At 51.7% G+C, this 23,515-nt stretch overlaps 2 protein-coding genes across 4 annotated transcripts in view; both read left to right on the top strand.

The window, feature by feature from the left end:
* The window catches only part of VPS39 (VPS39 subunit of HOPS complex), a 46,934-nt gene extending 40,646 nt beyond the window's left edge, over window positions 1-6,288 (top strand). For all 3 annotated transcript variants that reach the window (XM_025998530.2, XM_025998531.2, XM_072738380.1), the window contains exons 19-25: window positions 388-516; window positions 1,076-1,178; window positions 1,404-1,449; window positions 2,520-2,669; window positions 2,840-2,974; window positions 3,225-3,316; window positions 4,164-6,288. In XM_025998530.2, the coding sequence (XP_025854315.1) occupies window positions 388-516; window positions 1,076-1,178; window positions 1,404-1,449; window positions 2,520-2,669; window positions 2,840-2,974; window positions 3,225-3,316; window positions 4,164-4,239 (731 nt within the window). In that variant the 3' untranslated portion in view covers window positions 4,240-6,288. The remainder of the gene's footprint in view (window positions 1-387; window positions 517-1,075; window positions 1,179-1,403; window positions 1,450-2,519; window positions 2,670-2,839; window positions 2,975-3,224; window positions 3,317-4,163) is intronic.
* Window positions 6,289-7,934: 1,646 nt separating this feature from the next.
* Window positions 7,935-21,620, top strand: PLA2G4F (phospholipase A2 group IVF). The gene is made up of 20 exons (XM_025998328.2): window positions 7,935-8,137; window positions 9,170-9,242; window positions 9,845-9,981; window positions 10,074-10,202; window positions 10,629-10,669; window positions 10,765-10,807; window positions 11,233-11,299; window positions 12,938-13,107; window positions 13,241-13,354; window positions 13,592-13,629; window positions 13,862-13,997; window positions 15,676-15,812; window positions 16,078-16,300; window positions 17,380-17,494; window positions 17,727-17,864; window positions 17,964-18,071; window positions 19,388-19,582; window positions 19,825-19,991; window positions 20,791-20,977; window positions 21,275-21,620. The coding sequence occupies exons 1-20, from the start codon at window positions 8,027-8,029 to the stop codon at window positions 21,556-21,558; spliced, it is 2,613 nt and encodes an 870-aa protein (XP_025854113.1). The 5' UTR covers window positions 7,935-8,026; the 3' UTR covers window positions 21,559-21,620.
* Window positions 21,621-23,515: the final 1,895 nt, after the last annotated feature.

Genomic DNA, 23,515 nt, shown 5'->3' with positions numbered 1-23,515 from the left:
GCCCTGGTGGGTGGGACGTTCCTCTGAGCAGCCAGGGCAACTAAGTGACCCAGCATAGGAGACTCAAGAGCTCTTGTCTGGATCTGGGCATCTCCGTGCATCACCCCTGTGTGAAGGGGAAGGAACAGATTTGTCTGCAAGATGACAGCTGTGCTGAGAATGGGTTTGCATACAAGAGTGTTTGTGCAGGTTTTCTTTATGTCTCAAGCTGATGTTTTGGGGTCACGTAGAGACCATAAACTAAGAAAAGCCCAGCTGGAACCCACTCTGGAGGCCCTTTCTGATCATTGTGGTGATGTCATCGAACCCCATCCTCTTCATTTTTCTCAGTGAGCCCACGTTGCTGCCCAGCAGCATCCTTTCATACTGAGCTTGGTTCCCTTTAAGGCAAAACTCCAGTCCCTGCTGGAGAGGAAGAGGGTGAGCTGGGAGAGTACCGACGGAAGCTCCTTATGTTCTTGGAAATTTCAGGCTACTATGATCCAGGCCGGCTCATCTGTGACTTTCCTTTTGATGGTGAGTGTCTGGCTTTTGGCCAGAAGCCACATCAGTGGAAGGTAATGGGAAGAAACACATGTTTGAGGCCAGTTGTTTCTGTCCCATCTGAAGACTCACTTTTTTTACCATAATTGAGAGGAGTCTCCTTGGGTATGAACCACCTGGCAATCGGTGGCATCAGTACCTGTCTTGGCCATGTCCATTATTTAGCAATATTTGTGATCTGGCATAATTTGTCTGAAAAAGACACACGTTTCTCTGATATATAAGCTCTGGGAGAGCAAAGCCCAGTGTTTACTTTCCTTAGCTGGAGTGCTTGGCACATTGCAGGCACTTATTATGCATTTGGTTGTTGGATGAGAGTTCTTACCCAAATTAGAAGCAATCACAAACAAGATGGTATAAAGTACCTCCTAAAAAATAGCTCCCTCTGCCCTCTTTTAAATTTTAGCAATTTTTCTCCTTGAAAAAATCCCAGGTAATACAAATAGTTTCACCCACTTACCTAACAGCCTAGCCCCTGGCCTGTGCTTGCACAGTGGTGGTGATGATTACTCACGCCCCTTCCTCCTCCCAGGCCTCTTAGAAGAGCGTGCACTGCTGCTGGGGCGCATGGGAAAGCATGAGCAAGCGCTCTTCATCTACGTGCACATCCTGAAGGACACAAAGATGGCTGAGGAGTACGTTGACCCTGCCACTGCACCACCCAAGGACTCCTACGGCAGGCTCCACAGAGAGAGGAGAGGCGGGGGAGACAGAGGCAGAAAGCCACCTCCCCTCCACTCTGCCTCCCATCCTGGCCCCTGATTGTGGTGCCATCATGAGGCTGCTCCCACGGGGAGAATTGATGACCTCTCTTTAGACATGGCTGCTCTGGCCTAGTCTCACCACTTTCTCCCTTGCAGGTACTGCCACAAGCATTACGACCAAAACAGAGATGGCAACAAAGATGTAAGTAGTGACACTGGCCCCAGGGAGCACATGCGCTCTTCACTGTCCCTTGTAGCACACCTCATGTCCTTGGGTTTGGCCACAGGTGACACTGGTGGGAGTAGCTGAGATCACGGTTTGCATGTGTGTATTGAGGAAGAAGGCAAGGTGACCATACATCTTGGTTTCCTTGGGATAGTTCTGGCTTATTGTCATGCATATGATTATCAGTAACATCCCTGCCCTTTTACTTTTAAAAGAGTCCCAGGTTGTATAATAAATTATATGGTCAGCCTATTGAGGAGTATCTGATGGATGCAGTCAGGTGCACTTATATACTCGGTCTAGAATGCATGTGGATTCATCAGTGTCTGGAGACATTTTTGATTGTTATGTCTGGGGATACAGGGACAACTGGAATCTAGGTGGCAGAGGCCAGAGTTGCTGCTAAACAGTGCACAGGACAGCCTCAACAAAGAATTATCCAGCCTGGAATGTTGGGTGCTAAGGTTGAGAAACCCCGTGTTACTGGTACCAGTAGGAAAGATGGCGTCTCAGCTTGGGGTTAATCCTCACCTGCCAAAATTGGTAGGGTCACAGCCTCAAGGCCAGATTCCTAGGAGAGATCTTTTTTTTTTAAAGATTTTATTTATTTATTTATTCATGAGAAATACCGAGAGAGAGAGAGGTAGAGATACAGGCAGAGGGAGAAGCAGGCTCCATGCAGGGAGCCCGATACAGGACTCAATCTCGGGACTCCAGGATCACGCCCCGAGCAGAAGGCAGGCGCCAAACCGCTGAGCCACCCGGGGATCCCCTAGGAAAGATCTTTTTGTGTCATTTTGCAGTGTTGGCATTTTGTCAGCAGCAAAACGTATAATTAACATGAGGCATTTGATTTTTTTTTTTCCTCAGGAAAAACAGTTCTTAATTCTTACCATCTTCAGTTGACTGGCTTTACCAAAATCTTTTAAAATGTGAAAAACGGAGCAGCCCAGGTCTTATAACCCCTCTTATTTTTAGGTGTGGTCATGCTGGCGGGTCCTGGGAGGCTTACTGCCAGCCTGACCTATGTGACTTGTATGAGACAGGTGTATCTGTCCCTGCTCCGGATGTACCTGTCGCCCCCTAGTGTTCATTGCCTGGGACCCATCAAACTGGAACTGTTGGAGCCACAGGCCAACCTCCAGGCTGCCCTGCAGGTCCTCGAGCTGCACCACAGCAAGCTGGACACCACTAAGGTCAGGAGTTCTGTGCAGATGGGAGGGACTTGGGGGCACGCTGAATGAGAGGAGTTAGAGGAGGGCACTGAGAAAGGCACTGGGGTTTGAGAGCTGTGTGGCTTCAGACTTTTCCTCAGGTTCACTCCTGTTATGGCTCATCCTGTTCCCATCTCTGTTCCTGTCCCTAGGCCATCAACCTTCTACCAGCAAACACTCAGATTAATGACATACGTATCTTTCTGGAAAAGGTCTTGGAAGAAAATGCACAAAAAAAACGGTTCAATCAAGTGCTCAAGAACCTCCTCCATGCAGAATTTCTGAGGGTAAGAACCTTCCAGACTTTAGGGTGAGGTTGTACCTTTTAGCATGAGACACACATTACCTATAGACAAAAGCAGAGCTTTATATTCCTTTAACACTATAGCTCAAACTGACACAGTAACCAACTTGACATTTAGTTGCAGGGGTTTCAGTGAGAGGCATCTGTGGGGGCTGAAGGATGAGACTGTGCCAGCCTCTGCCTTCTGTGTGCTGGACTATGGGGCTTCTGTCCCAGTCACTCTCCTCTTCTAGGTCCAGGAAGAGCGGATTTTACACCAGCAGGTGAAGTGCATCATCACAGAGGAGAAGGTGTGTATGGTGTGTAAGAAGAAGATTGGGAACAGGTGAGCCTTTTCTCCACAACTGTGCAGCCTCAGCTCTGATGTGGGTCCTTCTCAGGATGGATTTCTGCCCTTTAACTAAAGGGAAAGCATGGCTGCTGATTATCTTGGCCATGGTTACTTCTTGAGCTTCCAAAGAGCAATCCATGTTGTCTTTTGTGAGTTAGCTTTGAGGATTTAAAGACTTGAAATGTATGGCATGTACTCTTGACTTCTTGCCTGAAAAGCCCTTCCCTTCTGGCAGCTAGATGCTGTGATGTAGCCAGTGGGTGTGTGTGAGTTGTATGTGGGCAGAAAGTTCTTATCTTTTAGGGTGTGCCTGTGAAGGAAGAAAAAGATCTTTCCATCTGCTGCTTCATGACTTGAGTAAAATCCTAAGCCAGTGTCATTTTGTTAAATCATATACTCTAGTCTGTCCCCTTTCCTGAGAAGCAAGGGTGCTTTGTCCTTTTTCTTATGTGGGTGGAAGAATCTTTGTCTTTAGAAAGACCTAACTTGCTGTCCATTGTTAGAATTAGCCTAAAACTTACTCTGATGGGCATTGTCAGCTCTCCCTAGACTGGTGCTGAGTCAGGCTGGTAGCCTGTTCCATCTGCCCTGGATTTCACATTGATGACTTAATAAGAAGTATTCTCATATTCAAACAGTCTTCAAACTGCATGAGCTCACCCTCTGTTTGATTATTTGGCAGAGACGTTGCTATGTAAATCCAGAAGATGCTGAGGATGGGTCCTTTCTTGTGGTTAGGGTGGGTTGCTTCTGGGATGACACCTGGGTGAAACACCTTTTCTAGGAAGTGGTCTTCTTTTAGAAGTTGTTCTCCCTCCTGAGCAGTCTTTCTTCCCTACAGTGCATTTGCAAGATACCCCAATGGAGTGGTCGTGCACTACTTCTGTTCCAAAGAGGTAAACCCAGCCGACACCTGAGCCCAGCATGCCAAGGATTCTTCAGATGGACAGTTCAGCTATCCCAGAGAGGAGAAGGAGCACCGGCCTTAGGATTGGGGGGCTGGCTACATCCACCACCAGGTGTCTCCCCATTTGGACACGACTGGCTACCTTGAGCCCTGGAATATCTCTGAATTTATCAGACTTATGGTCTGGTGTTACCAGCTTTTTGATAGAAAAAGAAGATATTAGCTATACCTTATATACCATTATGTTGCAGGCAGTTTCAGAGAATTTACTACCCGCTTTGACGGAAAGAGGTGGGGAAGGGCATCCTCCTGCCTTTGCACACCAATCACCTGAACAAGGAAAGTGTCTCAAGTGTCTGTACCCCCGAGACTGTTTATGCAGAGTTTTCTATTAAGACACGTGCAGGACTTGACGTGGAACCCTCTGCATGGTGGCCTGGAGTCTGGGAGGAGAGCAGTCCTAGGGCTCCCCTCGCTTCACTGGCTGGCCCTGGCTCTCAGGTGACAGCAATAATTTCTCCATAGTCACAACCCCACACCTCCCTCTCGCCCCCCCCCACCCTCATCCCCTTGGGTCTGCCCACTTATCTCTTCTGTTTCAGTCTCCATTTCGTCTTCGCTATTGATTGTCTTCCTTTATCTCCCTTCACTGTTCCCACACACACACTTTGTCTCCCATTTTTCCCATGCAGAGAATAAGTGATATAAAAAAGATAAAATGAGAAGCAAGAGGACATCTCAGTTTTCAGCATACACTGATTTGATCATTGATTGTCAGGTATGCTGTAAATAGGTCCTCCTTGGATAAGAACTGTATGCCTGGAAGCTTAGGGGAGCACTGTCTTCCATCCCCCCTGGAGCCGTATGTGACAGTGGCTCTAAGGACAGCCTGCACTAGGTATAAGACCTCTTAGGCAGACACCTGCAGCGGTGCCCGCTCCTAGGCTGCTGCTTGAGTGTCTGTGACCCAAGTGCTTCATACTTTGGCGCCTTTCTCTTTGCAGCCAGTGTGGTCCGCTTACCTCCCAGTTCAGCCTGGCAGTCCTTCTCCAGCTTTGTTCTGCTGGGGTTGGAGGACTGCACTGGCATGTCACAGGTAGGTGGATCTCTGCTACACACAAGACCGATCAGATGGGGAACTGACAGGGATGTGAGGTCAGGCATGTTTGTGAGGTGCCCAGGGACAGCTGAGAGCACTGCGGGAGTTGGGAGTAGCGGCAGCACATGGGTTTATGAAGGAACTCACTGCCAGATCCCTGGAGCAGGAGGCAGGGAGACCCCCCCTCCTCCCAACAGGGCACTGAAGGCCCACAGGAGGAGTGGCTAGCACTGCAGACCGAGGACCTACAGGCAGAGCGGCCCTGCATCTGTCTTCCCTGTGATTTGCAGACACAGCCTTAATGCTGCTGTGTTTTTAAGGTGGGAAGGGTGGGCGATGGCGCCCAGCCCTGACAGTGTTTTAGTAGCCTGTCCTTGACATGCTGTGGTTCTTTTTAAACTGATGCTCTGTGCCATGTTGGGCCTGTGTTGTAGGCCAGCTGGCCGGTGTTGTAGACTAGGCTCCTCCCTGGCACACTGCCTCGGAGGGTCTGAAGGTACAGAGTATGTGCCCTCAGCATCACACATGCAGATAGGGGCTCTGCTCAGGTTTGGGAGGCAAAGTGGTGCTTCTGAAGAGCCACGTCCTAACTGGCACGAGAAGCATTGCTACCCTTGGACCTGTTTGCACAAGCTCAAAGAAGCTTCCCATGCGAGCAGCAGTAAAGTCATCAAGCCAGCCTTCTGTGCAGCAGAAACCCGCCCTGCGACTCAAACCCCGTCTTCCTGGCTTGCTGTGTTTGTATCTTCCATTCCCACAACCTGTGTGGCACATGTGTTTGAAGCAATAAAGAATGTGTATTTTCTTTCTGGAATACATAAACCGTGCAGTTTTCCCAAACTCCATTCTTCCCTGGACTCTCTTTGCCCTCTGTGGAGGTACAGAGAAGGCTAGAGACTGGAAAGCTCTGTAATGACTTATGAGGATCTCTTATAATAAACATCATAAAGTAAGGAGCCAGCCAATTTGCATCTCTTTTTCCTCCCTTCCTGTGAAGTTTGATGGAAATAACAATGAGGATATAAATGATTTTGCTAAGAATTGAGAAGAATAAGCCAATTAATGACAAAAAAAAAAAAGTCAGTATGACACCTCTGTCATGTATGTCTCCATCTGTGCCATAGAGCACAGCTACTGTGGCTGGTGGCTAATGGTTTGACGGTGCAGGTACAGAACATTTCCAGCATCACCAAGTTCTGTTGAACATATTGGAACTCCAGCTAATCCCTACTATTTCCCCCTGCACTTCACATATTAGGGTCTCATGCCTCTTCCTGCAGCACGTGTCTTGGCTCTATGCTCCAAATTAAGCAGAAATAGGCCCTTCCCTTGGAGACAGGCCAGTGGCAATCATCTGCCTTTGTTTTCTGAGAGTTTCTGGTCTAAACTTGCCTACAGGGTTCATTTTGGAGTTGAATCACCTGTTTGTAGATGTTCTTTTTTTCTTTTTCTTTTTTTTAAATTTGTATTTATTTATGATAGTCACAGGGAGAGAGAGGCAGAGTCACAGGCAGAGGGAGAAGCAGGCTCCATGCACCGGGAGCCCGACGTGGGATTCGATCCCGGGTCTCCAGGATCGCGCCCTGGGCCAAAGGCAGGCGCTAAACCGCTGCGCCATCCGGGGTTCCCGATGTTCTTTTTTTCAATCTCCACCTTGCTTGGGGGAAGAGTAGAGATGACTAAATCTTGGTTGAAGAACAGAAATTATCTCCCAATAGCTTACTGCCCCAGAGATACTTTCTCCTGGAAACTGCCTATCTTGGCCATCCAGATGGCCACAGTCCACAGAAAAGGGGACATGACGTTCATCGGTAGCCTAAGGCTTACGATGGTCCAAAGAGGACTCTCCAAAGACTTATCTCCAGTAGCTTAAGGATAAGCAGACCTGCTAAAAGCTGTCCTTATTGATACCACCTGACCATTTCCTTGCCTGTTTACTTGGGGCATCCAAATATATCCACTGATCTAGCAAGAGGTCTCAGGCAAAAGCCAACAGAGCCCTGAGGCTGTGAATTTCTTCAGGATCCTCCTCACCTTTGGTTGCAAAGCCCAGTGTTGGTCTGATACACAGCAGGCTGTCAGTGTTTGAAGAATAAATGAGAGGGGTCACAGATTAGAAACACATTCAAGTCCAGCTAAAACTGAACCAGAGATTTCTATGCTTCTGCTTAAGAGTCATGGGCCAGGTGGGACTTAAAAGGGCAGATGGTTTTAGAACTTTTTTTCCAGCTGGAGAAAATAAGGCCTGATGTAGCACTTCCTGGCTTCCATCCCCAGGGCCTGCTGTGTCAGCACTGTCTAGAAGGCTTGTTGGAAATGTGGACATGTGGGCTCTACCCACACCCACTAAAGCAAATCATCCAGGGGGTGAGGCTCAGGTATCTTTTCCAAAAGCAGCCCAATGATAACCAGGCGTGGGGTTTGGAAACCAGAGTACCAGTTCCTCATCCTCTTGGAGACAGGCTGAAGTGCCTCCTGCCTGAGGGAATTGGATTCCAGTCACTTCCTGGAGCACATCAAACCCCACCTCCAGCCCCAGCAGGCCACCCAACTCTGAGTCCTCCAGAGAGCAGCCAGCTCCACCCTCCCTACCTCGGTTACCTGTCAGACCTGAGCTAGCAGCAGGTGTAGCTGGAGGAGAGCAGGGTGGCTCTGGAAAGCAGGCAGGGCTTCCAGCTGAGAACTGCTCTGCCTGGCCATGCACTGGGTGCTCTGGCCAAGGTGGCTGGCAGGCAAGGGGCTGCCCCTCCTGGGGGCAGTGCTGCTGCGGAAGAGAGAGAAGAGGGGACCTCGGTGGAGGCAATGGCGGGTAAAGTACAAGGTCTTCCTTGGGAATTGTGTAGGAGCCCTGGGATCACAGTCCCCTGTGAGGACAGAGGCCAGCAGGGAATTGGGTTCTGGTCTGAGCCAGGACCAATTTACTCTAGCCAACCTGGCAGAACTTAAAGAGGTTGGCCAAGATCTTGGCTTTTGGAAGTAATCCTCACCTCACCTCGATCAGGAATGGAGGGTGAGGTCATGTGATACTTCAGCTGTTGGCTCTGCCCAGAATGTACCAGCCTGGCTGTAGAGTGCCCCAGGGGAAAGGAGGAGGGTGCTTGCTGGGATTTTGAGGGGATAGCCCCACTTCTAGGAGGCTGCAGGCTGCTGTTACCTCTCTGTTATCTCTTTAACGACTCATCCAGACCAGTACAAGCCGGGCGACGCCTGGTTTCCTTTCACCTGCTGCCTCCTAGGAGGTGTGGCCTTCATCAGTGAGCGCCTGAGCTAGCAGGTGGGGTCGATCATGACTTTCTCTGCGAATCTTTAATCTCCCTTCTAATCTCTAATGTCCTAGGGACATCACCCTGGCTTGCACTCAGGCTCCCAAGCTATAGCAGCAGCACGAAAAAGTGAGGGGAGCTGCCGGTTGGTGCATCACAAACATAATTAGTAACAGTGGCTACATATATTAAGCACTAATACCAGGCACTCTATACAACTTCTCATTTAAAAATCACCACACCCCTATGGGATTGTAAAACCCCATTTATAGATGGGGAGAATGAAGCACAGGGGAAATCAAGTAATTTGCCCAAGGCCATTCAGCTAGTACATAGTGGAGTTTAGATTTGAACCCAGCCTGAACGATTCCAAGGTCCAGGCTCATCCCTGACATGCTGAAGTCCCAACGGCTGGGCCCTGCCAAGGCCTCTCAGGTCCCAAGCACAGCAACATCTGTGAGCCTGGGCCAGGCTGTTGTTCTGTGAGGGGACGAGGGAAGCCAGAGCTGGGCACCACCACGGGAAGGAGAACAGGCCCGGCTCTTCCTGGGACTGAGTTCCAGAGTTCTCTGTTTCAGCGGGAAACCCATCCATACTTTGACCTCCAGGTGAAGGTGCTGAGGGCCAGAAATATCCAGGGCACAGATCTGCGTGAGTGACCCCCAAGTTCACCCTTCTTCCCCTTCTTTTCCCCGGGGCCTCCCCAGTGTGCAGCAGGGGCTGTCTGGAAATGTGTGTGTGTGTTTGAGTGAGGCAGAGGGGCTAATGCTGACCATGAAGGAGTCCTCCCTGGTGAGGGAGCCCCAGGGCAGGCAGGGGAGACATGTACAGACCTTGGACTCCTCCTTGATTGAGTCTAGCAAGTGGAGCAGAGCCAGCCTGGGTGAGCATGTGAGGCCACTGTTGCCACAAAGCAAGGTCTGTTCTCCAGCAGCTTACCACACCAATGCTTGTCACGGAAGGGAACTTTGTTGCCTGAATCATGCCCTTTCAGGGGCAGTGGTCTGTGCAGCCATGTGGTCTTTTCAACTGGCCACTGCAGGATTGAATGGGAGGTGTATGGGCTGAATGGGAGGTATAAGTGGTCTAGATGGAGTTAAGGACATTGGCTCTCCCCACATCTCCTTGCCCTGCACAAGCAGCCTCCTTCCCCCCACCCCCAGCTCCTTCCCCTCCTGCCCCAGCCTTCCCCAGGCAACCTTTACAGCAATAGGAGCTAAAGGCTGAGGACCCCTCTCCAATCCCACCTGCAGTGTCCAAAGCCGATTGCTATGTGCAACTGTGCCTGCCCACTGCGTCCTCCAGTCCCACCCGGACAAGGATGATAGCCAACTGCAGTGACCCCGAATGGAACGAGACCTTCCACTACCAGATTCATGGTGCTATGAAAGTGAGGGCCAGAAAAGGGCAGTGGAGAGGAGAGGGCTACTTCCTGCCCTCCTGCCCTGCCTCAGGCTCCCACCTCTTACCCACCATTCCCAGAACGTTCTGGAGCTCACCCTCTATGATAAGGACATCCTGGATAGTGACCAGCTCTCCCTGTTACTGTTTGACCTGAGTAGCCTCAAGCCTGGCCAACCCCACAGACATACCTTCCAACTCAAGCACCAGGTGAGCCACCCTACCTGTGGCAGCAATGAACTGAACTCAAGGAAAGGTCTGGCACAGGGCACTGAGGTGAGGGCTCCTGGGCAGCACAGGCCAGGCCTCCAATACAGACTCTCCTCTATCCTACACTACTGACCCTCCAAAGATTTCCCTCAATATTTCTTCCCTGAGTGCCAAAATGTGAGCTGAGGGCAGAGTGCTTTGTCTGTCTTGGTCACTGCTGAACCCTCCGTGTCTGCCCAGCAGACAGTCTTGAATGCATGAAGCTCCGCATGAAGATGATACTACCTACCCCTCCTGTGCCCAAGGAAGCCCCAACAACAGTCACCTCTTCTAGTCCCTGTTGCTGAGCCGGGTAGGGGGCAGGGACAATCTCTGATGCTTTCAGAGCTCTTTGAAAATGAATGCTTCCTTGCTTCATTCATGCAGGATTCACAAGAGCTGCAGGTGGAATTCATTCTGGAGAACAGGTAAGTCTGGGTGGAGCCTAGCTTTAGTCATATTATTATAGTAACAGTCATCTCAAGGGGAGCTAGATGTCCCATGAGCTCCTCATCTTTTGCAGCCAGGTGCCTGCATCTGAAGTCATCACCAATGGGGTCCTGGTGGTGAGTAGGGAAGGTGGGTTAGGGCTGTCCAGGGCTGGGGGGAAGTACAGACTCCACAATTGAGACTGTCATGTCCCCTTGCCTCTGAAGGACATTCAGGCCCTCCTGAGAGGGGAAATGTGCTAGGGAGGCATCTCCAGGGACCAGGGGCAAGAAGCTACCTCAAGTCGGAAGCACCAGATAGGAAGCCCACCTTCCTATCTTGTGCACTGGGGCCCCTGGTTGCTGGGACTGCTGGAGGCACCACTTTCAGAGGCCTTTTCCTCCTTCCCCTTCCAAGGCCTGGGAGGAGGGCTCCCACAGAAGACTCCTACCCACAAGGCACAGGCCCTGGCAAAGTTGTTACCTGGGCCCTGCCCCAGATAACCCCTCATTCCACCCTGGTCTGTGAACAGTGGGTTCCCACAGGCCTCTGCTTTCCTCAGGCTGCCCCCTGTCTGAGAATCCAGGGCACCCTCGGGGAAGGTGGCACAGCTCCACATCGAGAGTATGGTGAGTCTGGTCCACGACCTTGGGTCTTGCCTTCTCTCCTGGGGGCTGAGGCCTCAGACATCAATAAGGTGGGTCTGAGGCAGAAAGTTCTTCAATGTTTCACCACTCACAGCTGACCAAGGATGGGATGGATTGCCTCTGAGAGTAGAGATTTCCTATCCCTGGAAGTGTTCAAGCATGAGGGTTGTAACAGTCCAACTACCGCTCCACAAAAAGCAGCCCTAAATCTCAGTGGCAGACAACAGGAAGCATTTATTTAGCTCACACGTCAGATGGTCAGCTGGCATGTGGTTGATCTAGGCTGGGCTTGGTAGGAGTGAGCTGGCTTCATGCCATGTGGCCCTAATTCACCTTCTATGACCAGGGGACTGATCATGTTCTTAAGGTATCAGCCAGAGGCACAGCAGCAGGCCAAAATGAGCAGGTGGTCTTAAGCCTTTGGTCACATCACAGCCACTAACTGCCATTTTGCTCTCCAAGACAAGTCACAAGGCTGACCCTAAAGTTGGGGGGCAGCAATATAGTTGGCCTCTCTGCAGGAGGAACTGAAGTCACATGGCAACATGTGGAAATTTCAGAAGTGGAAGTGGAAGAACCAGGGCATGTCTGGTTCCAGTTAGGCCACTGATGTAGTGTGTTGCAGAGGGTAGCCGCTCAAGATCAGGGACAGGGGGCAGGGGGTGGGGTGGTGAACGTCCAGATGCAGCAGCAGAGCAGAGGCTGTGGGACAGCTAAGGTCCCCTCTGACGCTGCGAGTCTGAGCCCACAGGATGAGTGAGTCCTCATAACGCCTGGCACTCACTGTGAACCAGGCAACTGTGCTCAGCATTCCACGTGTCTTTTATCTTTAATTCTCATAACAACCCCATAAAATGCACCTATTATCCTCATAATTTATGAAACCTTGGCTCAAACAAGAAACTTGCTTAAGGCAGTCTGCGGTCCCCTCTGTCTGTCATGCACATTCCTCTCTAGGGTTTTGCCTCCTTCCCAGAAAGCTGCTCAGAGCAATGTGGGCTCACAGGCCTCCCTCTGCCTCCTTCTAGCCTGGCTCTCCCCTGCTTTTCGAAGCCTCTACCCACCCCCTTCCTCTCACCTTCTCTGCACACCCTCTGTTCTTGCAAAGTCTTACACTTTGGAAATAAAGGGCAGGACAACTTGCTATCTATTGTCTTCTCCCTGGCCACAAACCTTCCCCAAGGTGATGAGCACAGAGCTTGAATGGAGGCAAGAGATGGGGGAACTACCAGTGGAAGACTGGTAATTAATATAACAATGTGTGACAATTATAACATTATAATTATTATAGAATTATATTTTATATACTTAATATAATCTCAAAATCATCAGCCCCATAAACTCTGAGCAAGGAGCCCTCTCCCTTTCTGCTCTTCCCGTTCCCCAGGCATTGTGTTTCCTAGCCCTCTCCCCGCGTTCCCAAGTCTGACCAGGGCAGGTTAAAGGACCCGAGTGTCCTTCATGATGCCTTTGCTATGGGTCACAGAGCCAGAGAGTGAGCAGGGTGGTAGGTTGGCATTTCCAAGGGGAAAGACAGGGGAATTGCCATTCAGGGTGCTACCGTTACATGCCACACACCCACTCCCATCTCACCCCCTCACCTGGGCCCTCTGCTCCCAGGCTCTAGGCAGATTTGGCTGACGGTGCCTGGGGCCTACGAGAAACCACAGCTCTTACCCCTGCAATGCCCCAAAGAGGGAGGCCTCCCAGCCACCTTCACCTTTCACATGAACCCAGTGATCAGCTCCAAGCTAGATGTGGAGCTGGAGGAGGAGCTTACAGTCCTACAGGTGAGTGAGGCCCAAGTCTGAGAAGGTGTGGCTGATAGAATCAGTCCAGCCTAGAGGGGCGTCCCAGGGCCACCACGGAGGCATGTTTTCCTTCACCACGGAAGGTTCCTTGGGTGTGTTTTCTTCTCTGCAGAGCGGCCCAAGTGCTGAACTAGAGACCCAGACCAGCAAGCTGGGCCAGGGGGGTATCCTGCTATCTTCTTTGACCTTAGGCCAGGAGGAACAGCGCTCTGTGGCCCTGGGGGAGGTAAGACTCTCTCTGGGTGCCTGAGGGACCCCTGCCTGCTCTGTGACCACCAAAAGAGGGCTGGGGAGGGGCCTGAAAGGAAAGTCAAGGGGCCTGAGAGGGAAGGGGTCATAATCAGCCCAGCCTGGAGTTCAGCCATGGTGTCCATATCTGGGCCAGAGCTACCAACGCAACAGGGCCTGCAGGTGGGAGGATCCCACTCAAGATACTCAGGGACTGGGCTGTTGTCTCTTTCAGGACCAGGAGGTGGTTCTGAATATGAAGGCAGAAATGAGGTGAGGAAGGCTGACTTCAAGAGGAAGGCTCTTGGGCTACCCAGGAAGTGTAGGCGGCCTCTTCTGCCTACTTGACTAAGCCTGAATGGTGGAGGGCATGTCTGGTTCCAGTGAGGCCATTCTAAGGGGTTCCATGGAATGTGGGTCTACTACTGTGAAAAATGGGCTGGGTCTGAGGCTCTCCTCCGGTGAAGAGTCACCCAGTACCTCACCCCTACCCCACCTGAGGCAGCTCTGGAGACCTTGACCTGCGCCTTGGCTTTGGCCTGTGTGACGGCGAATGGGAGTTTCTGGACAAGAGGAAGCAGATCGTGTCCAAGGCTTTGCAGCAAGCACTGGGTTTGAGCCAGGCTCCAGACAGCAGCCAGGTATGAAATGGAGGAGTTGGAGCTCAGGGTCACCAGGACCAAGTCCAGCCTCTTTCTTTGAGAGGACTGTGTGGCCAAGTCAGGACAGGAAGCCTTGAGGAGGGGGGAGGAACAGAGGAGGAAGGGGCAGGCCTGTTTGCCAGAGCTGATAGGCAAAATCAGGAGAGTCAGGACCCTGTGTGTAAGGAGGGATGAACAGCCCTGGCCAAAGGAGGTGTATTAGTCCCCTTGGGCTGCTGTAACAGAACACCACAGACTGGTTGGCTTAGACAACAAACATTCATTTTCTCACCTGGAGTCTGAAAGTTCAAGAGTAAGATGCCATCAGGGTTGGTTTCTGGTGAGGCTTCTCTTCCTGACTTGTGGACAGCCACCTTCTGGCTGTGCCCCCACATGGCTCCTCCTCTGTGCCTGTAAGAGAGGGTAAGGGGAATGTCTCTCTTCCTCTTCTTACAAGGACACCAATACCGTTAGATAAAGGCCCCACTGTTATGACCTTCCATAACCTATATAACCGCCTTACCGGCCCTTTCTACAAATGTCGTCTCACTGGGACTTCAACATGTGAATTTGCAGGAGCACAGTTCAGTCAGTCACAGTAGACAAAGGGATCTGGAGGTGGAGGGTCCATGGGAGCCTGGGGCGGGAGGGCAGGTGGAAAGGCAGTACTAAGGGAGAGAGCGATGGTAAATCAGGAGCAAGTTGGTGGCTTCCTCCTCGCTGCAGGTGTGCTCGGGAACTGGGGTCAATTCCCGGTGCTGACTGGGTGAGCAAGCTCGGACCGTTCATTTGGTAATGCTTGCTCTCTGCCAGGTCTCCACTCCAGAGGTGGAAGGTAAAGAGGACGTAGACCTGGCTTTTAGGGAGCTCTGTCTCCTCCAACCCTCCGAAGGGACTGTGCCCTTGCTGAGCACTGGCCAGGGAGCATTTCTTTCAAGACAGAAGAAAGGAGGGCAGAGAAAGGAACCAAAAGTTGGGGTAGAATGAGCTAAAGCTTCATGGAAAAATTGAAGAGCCAAAAAGCTTCTAGTCTGATCCCAGCAGGCACCTCTGATACTGAAGAGACATCTGGGCACCTCTCATGTCTGGGGCAGGTCTAGGCTGCTTGGTGGTCTTTGCCACTTTACCCAGTGGTTCTTAACTGGGGGACAGGGGCATTTTACCCCCAGGCCACCCACCCAGAGGACATTTGTCAATGTCTAGAGACATACTTTATTGTAGGGGCAGGGAAGAGGGCCGCTACTGGCTTCTACTAGGGAAAGCCCTGGAATGCTACTGAACATCCTACAACATACAGGACAGCTCCTCATGACGAAAAATGACCCAGTCCAAAATTATCAATAGTTCCAAGACTGAGAAACCCTGCTTTAATGGTTTTGAGTGAAATCCAGTATGCCTTCCAGTTACACACTTTCCTGGTACAATTGTTAAGAGTCATCTCTGGGGTCATATTGCTTCAGTTTCATAACCACCACTTACCACCCATGTGATTGAGAGCACATTATCCAACCTTCCTGTGCCTCAGGTTCCTAATCTGTAAAATGGGGATCCCACTGGGGTGCTGTGAGGATTCAGTGAGACAATACATATAAGGCTCTTAGGCCAATGTCTGATATTATAAGCAATAAAACAGAAAGGACAAGGGTGGTCAGTGTCGTTATGATCGCTTTCTGCTCAGGTGCCTGTGGTAGCTGTGCTGGGTTCGGGAGGTGGAACCCGAGCCATGTCTTCCCTGTATGGCAGCCTGGCAGGGCTGCAGGAACTTGGCCTCCTGGACACTGTGACCTACCTGAGTGGGGTCTCTGGTTCTACCTGGTAAGTGAGGTGGGGACCTCAGAGTAAAGGAGAGCCCTGAAGGGGCAGGAATGTGAATGGTGGGTTCCCTGAAGGGATGCTGGGTTCCTGCCTCCAAGGGGGTTAGGAGAGGCAGGAAGGCAGTGAGTTCCCAGGCCTCCTTGAGTGGGCGGTACAGGGCAGTGGGGACAAGGGATGGAGAGGTGGGGCACTCGCAGACCCTTGCATCCCTCTCTCCCCTTGCTGTGCTCCCTGCGCCACTGCCCCTAATTCTCTCTCTGCCCAGGTGCATCTCCACACTCTACAAAGACCCAGCCTGGTCCCAGGTGTCCTTGCAGGGCCCCATCGAGCGTGCCCAGGCTCGAGTCTGCAGCAGTAAGATGGGGGCGATGTCCACAGAGCGCCTACAATACTATGTCCAGGAACTGGGGAGTCTGGAAAGCAGTGGCCGCAGTGTTTCCCTCATAGACCTCTGGGGTCTCCTCATTGAATATTTCCTATACCAGGAGGTGAGAGAAGAACAGATAATAAATAAATCTGGCTCCTTTCCACCGCTGCCCCACCAGCATTTACTTCTGCCTTAGGTATTACTAAGATTTACAAAACTATCCCTTAGGTCTGAGCTTGCTGAGGACAAGAGGTAAGAACCCAGGGAGGGCTGACAGGGCTTCATCTTTCCTGGCCCTGAACCCCTAGGAAGGGAGAGCCTGGTCTGCCATTCTCAGGTCTGTTTGCATTTTAGAATCACCTACACAGCTTTTCAAAAACACTTGGGCCTGGGCCCAAATTCTGCATACTGACTTGGTTGATCTGGGTTTAGGCCCTAGCACACCTGTGTTTTGAGAGCATTCCAAGTGGTTCAGACCTGCAGCCTAGATGGAATGCCACTCCCGCCCACTGACCAAGCTGCCCTGCAGCTCCTAGAGCTATGGGCCCAGCACAAGTCGGAGATGAGAAGAGTCAGAGCTGAGGGAGGTTCTCAGCCCTGGGGACCTGGCCCCCTGGTGTGGTTCTCAGTTGTGGATGTATATCACAAGTAGTTTCTCACAAAAAGAATTCATGTTTTTGAATGATTTATCTTTTTTTTTTTTAAGATTTTATTTATTTATTCACGAGAGACACACAGAGAGAAGCAGAGATACAGGCAGAGGGAGAAACAGGCTCCCTGCAGGAAGCCCGATGTGAGACTTGATCCTGGGACTCCGGAATCGCACCCTGAGCTGAAGGCAGACACTCAACCGCTGAGCCACCCAGGCATCCCGTTGAATGATTTATCTTTTAAAGAAAGTAAACTGGATTTTCAGTTTTTCCTTTAACAAATGTCCACTGACTCCCTTGGGCTCTAATCTGCTTTCTTCAACAGGAAAGAAGTAAGGAGAGGAGTCCCAGTGTCCCCGGAATTGCACAAAACTCACAGTGGCCTTACCTTTGCTGCTTAAAAGCCCTTAGCTGTCTCTAGAGTACTGGCCTTGGCAGCTGCAGCCTCTGGTGGGCACACCATCCCCTGCAGGGTATCAGGCCATGGGGCCATCCCCATGGGATAAGGGGACTCCCCCAAAAGCCAAATACCTCCCTTCATGCCCACTAGGAAAACCCCGCCAGACTGTCTGACCAGCAAGAGGCCATCAGCCAGGGCCAGAACCCTTACCCTATCTATGCCAGCATTAATGTCCGCACCAACATCAACGGGGAAGACTTTGCAGGTGCCTCGGTGTGGATGTGGGGACCTGGGAAACAGGTGGAGGTGGTGGTTGGTGGGAGGGTGTGAGAGGCCAGTGCTAGTAATGTACAGGCGGGAGCCTTGGAGAACAACGGGGTTGCTGCCTCCTGCTCTCGGCAAGTCTGATTCCTGCTCAGGCACTCAGGTGTGAGGGGGAACCCTGGTATTCTGGTAGTAAGGCCCTGGTGACATTCCCCTTTACTCTGGTCCCCCAGAGTGGTGTGAGTTCACCCCCCATGAGGTTGGCTTGCCCAAGTATGGTGCTTATGTTCCCACTGAGCTCTTTGGCTCTGAGTTCTTCATGGGGCATCTGCTGCAGCCCCGGCCTGAGCCCCGGATCTGCTACCTGCAAGGTGAGTCTGGGCTGGAGGGCTGGGGACAGGGCAGGGGCTGGGCCAGGACCTGAGATGGGCTGGAGTTGTGAGGGCCCAGGACCTTGCCTTTCTCCTTAGGCATGTGGGGCAGTGCCTTTGCAGCCAGCGTGGATGAGATCTTCCTGAAGACTGCTGGCTCAGGCCTCAGCTTCCTAGACGGGCACAGATGGAAAGTAAACGTCACAGGTGAGGGTAGACACCCTGACCTCCCCAGTCCCTCTTTTCCGGCACCAGTTCCATGGCTGAGGCACGAAGGATGAGGGAGGGAGTGGTGAAGGACTTGGCTGTCCCACTGGGTTCAGAGAAGTCCTGAGGAAATGACTTCTAGCTTAGGGTCTCTAGATGCCAAGAAGTCTGCAGAGGCAGTGTGGCTGGGGCCTGGAGGAAAGCCCTTGTCAGAGAAGCCAGTGGGAGTTGTGAGTGCTCTGTGGTAAGGCCTATAGCTTCAAATTCTCTGCTTGGGTTCCAATTATGTCAACTCAGCCCAGGACCATGGGGCATCTCATGCTTATCTGTCCACACACCTCAGGGCTCCTCTTCACACTGCTCCTTATGTGGCCTATGTATGAGCTCTCTGCTGCACAGAATACCTTTATCCACCTTTCTTCTCTGGATAACTTCTCCTCAGCTTTTAAGATTTAGCTCAGACATCATTTTGTCAGGGACCTTCTCTATTCTCCTTCATCCCTCCGGGCTGATCAAGGGTCTTACCACCAAAGTCTCATAGGACTATGTACACACTCCACCACTGTCCTTACCTCAGGGCATCGTTATGATTTATGATCTCTTTATGTGGCTCTCCCCCAAGTAGGCCGGGGTCCTATTCACCTTCCATCTCCGTTCAAGCCTAGCACGGTGTCTGGCATGCAGTACTCCTCAGTGGGTATTTGATGGATGAAATTCTATTCAGAAGTTGTATATACAACTTTTTTTCAAGAGGAGAAAGTAAATTATCACTTTATAAATATAGTGCCATAGGCAACTTTCAAAATATAGATAAGCTGAAAGAAAAGGTCATTTAAGGGATGCCTAGGTGGCTCAGTGGTTGAGCATCTGCCTTCGACTCAGGTCGAAGCCCCGGAGTCCTGGGGTCGAATCTCGCATCAGGCTCCCTAGGGACTTCTCCCTCTGCTTATGTCTCTGCCTTTCTGTCTTTCATGAATAAATAAATAAAATCTTAGGAAGGAAGGAAGGAAGGAAGGAAAGAAGGAAGGAGGAAGGAAGGAAGGAAGGAAGGAAGGAAGGAAGGAAGGAAGGAAGGAAGGAAGGAAGGAAGAAAAAGAAAGAAAGAAAGAAAGAAAGAAAGAAAGAAAGAAAGAAAGAAAGAAAGAAAGAAAAATCATTTAAAAGAGGTTCTGAGAAGTAGTGGTCTGAGGCTTGGGAGCCAGGGGGAAGGAGAGATGAATGTGGGGAGGAAATAGAGGGGGTGCCTGAGTCATAAAGGCCACTGGACAAAGGAAGGCACGACTTCTCACTCTATTTCACCCTCCCACCCCCACTAGATGATTGCCAGAAGCTCCAGCTACATGACCCCACACAGCTGCGAACCAGGCTCTTCACCCCCCAGGGCCCCTTCTCCCAGGCTGTGCTGGACATATTCACCTCCCGCTTTACCTCTGCAGAGAACTTTAATTTCACCAGGGGCCTCTGCCTACACAAAGACTATGTAGCTGGCCAGGAGTTCGTGGCCTGGAAAGGTGGGTGCTGCTCTGGGTGGGGCTCACTGGGGTCAGTGCTGCCTTTTTTCCTGGGGGCTGGGCTGTGGGCTCCTACCACCCAGGGGCTGAGGGGGAAGGACTGGGATGTCTGCCAGAAGGCAGGGCCAGGGGTTGGGGTAGGAGACTCTGCTGCCCTCAGAACAAGGGGAGGAGAGATCTCTACAGAGAGGGATGTTCCATTCCCAATGGAAGAGAAGAGCAAGCATTTGTCCCTGCTGCAGCTATGCACCCTGACGCCTTCCCCAACCAGCTCACTCCCATGAGGGATCACCTGTGCCTGGTGGATGGGGGCTTTGCCATCAACTCTCCATTCCCCCTGAACCTGCTGCCCCAGAGAGCAGTGGACCTCATTCTGTCCTTTGACTACTCCCTGGAGGCCCCTTTTGAGGTAAGGTGTACAGTGGGGACGAAGTGAGGATCTCTGTTGAGGTGGCCTAGCTGGGGATTTGGGGATGGCACTTCATGGAGGACCAGGCTTCTAATCTTCAGGCAGGTGCCTTGTGAAGATTTTTAGTGGCACTGGACTCCCCAACTGGAGGAAAGGGGTTGCTGAGGTTATGGGATGGAGTGGGGGTTGGGAGAAGAGGCCAAAGATGGTCATCAGGAGTCTTCCATCCTGGTGAAGAGAAGGCTCCTCTTCCGGCCCCTGCCTGTGTCTAATAGTATTCTTTGCTCCCATCTGGATCTGGATCTGCTGTCCCTTAGTTACTGTAGTAACAACAGAGCCATGAGGTCCCCCAAAGAGTGTCTTGAGACAGCTCCCTCATGTCCTGTGGGGTAGTGGACAGGTTCCATCTGGATGAGGGTTCTGGTTGTGCTGCTGGGCCAGCCCTTCTCTCTTATCCTCCTTAACTTCCGGGGTCCAACAAGAGCCTGGGATTAGATGATGGATAAAGCCTCTTCCCATGTGACCTTCTGTAATCATTCCATGTCCACTGAAATCAGCCCCTACTCAAGCATGGAGGCATCAGAGAAGGGAACCAGTGGGTGGTAATGGGAAGAATCACCATGAGAATGCTGGCAATTGTCGTTAATCTGGCTGATAGGGTTTTCCCCATTTTTATTTTATAAATAAAGCAACTGGCTCAGAAAGGTGATGTCACTTGCCTGTAGTCACTCAGCTAGTAGAGAGGCTGTGTGACCGCAGGTGGTAGGATGCAGGGTCAGAGGCTGGCCTCCTTGCCCAGGTCTTACAGATGACAGAGAAGTACTGCCTGGACCGAGGCATCCCCTTCCCAAGGATTGAGGTGCTCCCTGAGGACTTGGAGGAACCCCGTGAGTGCTACCTGTTTGCCAAGGCCGAGGACCCCCGCTCACCCATTGTGCTGCACTTCCCCCTTGTCAACCGTACCTTCCGCACACACCTGGCCCCAGGTAAGGGGAGACCCTGGGCCAGGGTCTGGCTCACACAGCCCAGGGATGGCGGTAGGGTGCTTTTCTGAGAGTGGGCTTCCTGGACAGCATACCAAAGCGTGCCTCCTGGAGGGCCCAAGCTGGCCATTGGTACCCTCTTCTGGGGCCCCAGCATTCACACTGGCCCAGTTCCTCCTGATGGTCAAGAGAGCTAAAATGTGGGTCCAGCCAGATGTCCTAAGGCAAGGGGGAGCTTCTGGGCTGGCTCCTACCCCCAGAGTGCCCCAGCTTGGTCTCTTCTCCACTTCTCATCCACAGGGGTGGAGCGACAAACAGCTGAGGAGATAGCCTGTGGGGACTTTGTCCTGAACGGGTCAGACACTCCCTATGGCATGATGAACTTCACCTATGAGCCTGAGGAGTTTGAGCGGCTGGTGGCTCTGAGTAGATACAATGTTCTGAACAACGCGGAGACCATGAGGCATGCCCTCCGGCTGGCTCTGGAGCAGCAACAGGATAGGGACAGGGCCAGAGGCCGACCAGGCTGGAGTCGTAGGACTGTGAGAGAGGGGAGCCATCGTGGGCTCCAGACCAGGGCTTGAGAAAGGAGGAATGATAGATGCTGTGGGGCTCCTGCTTCCTACATTACAGAGACCTGCTTTAGGTCCTCCACTCCCCGAAAGTTCCTGCAGAATGGCAGCTTGGCTTTGGGGCTGGACCCTTCTCCTTTGTGTTTCTGGGAGGTGATGGGGCAGCAGGCCTCTCTAGGGCTCCTGGGGATGGTGGCCAGAGGTGACAGTGCTCATTTTACATTGGAGTGTAGAGGGGATCAGAGGACAGTCTAGACCCAGGGCCTGCCCCAAACCCAGAAGGATCTTAGAAGGCCCAGATCTTCAAACCCTCACCAGACGGAGAGCTGTGAGAACTGAGGGACAGGTTCCTCTCCTTAAGCTGAGACCAAAAGCAAAGATTCATCCGTCTAATCCACACTTTTGTGGCTAGGATCCCAGATGCAGTGCTCAATGCTATCAGAATAAAGGGGGTTCTCAGTTTGGATCACTACCTTCATCCTTCAGCCTGCTGACTCTCATTGGCCTCTGGCCTCCTCTGTCTCCCTCACTGCTCACCACCCTCCTCTGCTTAGCCTCCTGAAGGCTGTGGGATGGTACTCTCATCCTGGCAGAGCTCCAGTTGATGGGTGTGCTCCTGTCTGCCTATTACTAATGCATCACTCTTTAAACTCAGGCCACACTCTCATGTGTACAGCTGCCATCTCTTGCAAATAGCCTTGCCATTCCCAGAAGCTCAATGGGTGTGTCTAGAAGGTGTATCTGTTTATCAGGGAGCATAGTAAGTGTGTGCCTGCAAGTGTGTGCATGTTCCTAGTGAGGGTGGGGCTGGTGAGCACCTGTCTGTTGGCAGGGATGGGCAGTGGTAGAGGGTACCTGGCTGGCAACCCAGAGGCCTGGGTTCCTGGCTCTTTCACAGATACATGCTAAGAACTGGACAATCTGGCCCTCTCTCTCTCCCTGGTTTTCATCTCCCCTGACCAGCTGAGACCCTCTGAATAGCTGGAGCCTCTCCAGCATGGGCAGATTTTAAGTCTGTGGAGAGGAGATCCACCCTGACTGGGGAGGAGATCCACCCTGACTGGGTGTCATCTAGGAGCCCTCAAGCCCTAGGCCTCCATAGCTGCTTCATCCCACCCCATATGGAGCTGTCTGGGTCCCTTCAGTGGCCCAGGTGCCATCCTTTCTTGAACACTTGCTTCTACTACCATCTCCTCCAGAGTGCTCTCCTGGGCTGCAGCTTTCCCCCTCCATCCTGTCTCGGATCAAAGCCACAATGGCTCTTCCAGTCAGGGATTCCTTTAGAGGAAATCTCACTTGTCCCAACTCTGAGAAGAAAACCCTTATTCTAGCTCCCAGCTGGAAGAAGGTCCTAGCTTGTGCCCCCAGCCTGGCCTGGCCTGGCCTGGGACCCCCCAGGCCTCCAGTTGGATGAGAGCGGAGAGGACTGAAGGAGCCAGGGCCCAGAAGGGCCAGTGATTTTGACTGGCATGGGGTGGGAGAGTTTGGTTCTCTCCTGCCTCCTCACCATTGCTGTCCATCATAGACCATCATCCCTGTCTTGGCTCAGCAATGAGAGTTTTCCCTTGGCATAGCCCCAGGCTGGCTCCTGAGCTCCCGCTATGGTCACTGCCATCATCACCTCTGCTGTGATGATGTCATCAGTAACTTATTAAGACCTCCACAGAGTTCAAAACGTAGAACTTTGTAGAGTTCTTAGAACTTGGAACTCAGAGAGTTCTGAGTTCTTAGATCTTTGTGGAGCTCAAAACTTAGAATCTTCAGTCATTCTGTCTTTAATGCCTCAAATAGCCATAGGGTGTCTCTGGCTTCCTGAGAGTAGAAATTTCTGTCTGTTTTGTTCGCTGCTGTATCTTCAGCGTTTAGAGCAATGGCTAGCAGATAGTAGATGCTCAGTAAAAATTTGGCAAATAAATGAATGGGATCCTACATTCTAGAGAAGTGGATCATTACCCACCAGCCATGAAAA

Source organism: Vulpes vulpes, chromosome 15, assembly GCF_048418805.1.
Source record: "Vulpes vulpes isolate BD-2025 chromosome 15, VulVul3, whole genome shotgun sequence".
Lineage (NCBI taxonomy): Eukaryota > Metazoa > Chordata > Mammalia > Carnivora > Canidae > Vulpes > Vulpes vulpes.
This window is presented reverse-complemented; position numbering and strand designations above follow the sequence as displayed.

Excerpts from the sequence above, each read along its gene's own strand:
- PLA2G4F (XM_025998328.2), top strand. The coding sequence starts at position 8,027 with ATGCACTGGGTGCTCTGGCCAAGGTGGCTGGCAGGCAAGGGGCTGCCC. Across the intron at positions 10,203-10,628 it reads CCTTCCAACTCAAGCACCAG|GATTCACAAGAGCTGCAGGT; the intron begins GTGAGCCACCCT and ends TCATTCATGCAG. Across the intron at positions 10,670-10,764 it reads GAATTCATTCTGGAGAACAG|CCAGGTGCCTGCATCTGAAG; the intron begins GTAAGTCTGGGT and ends CATCTTTTGCAG.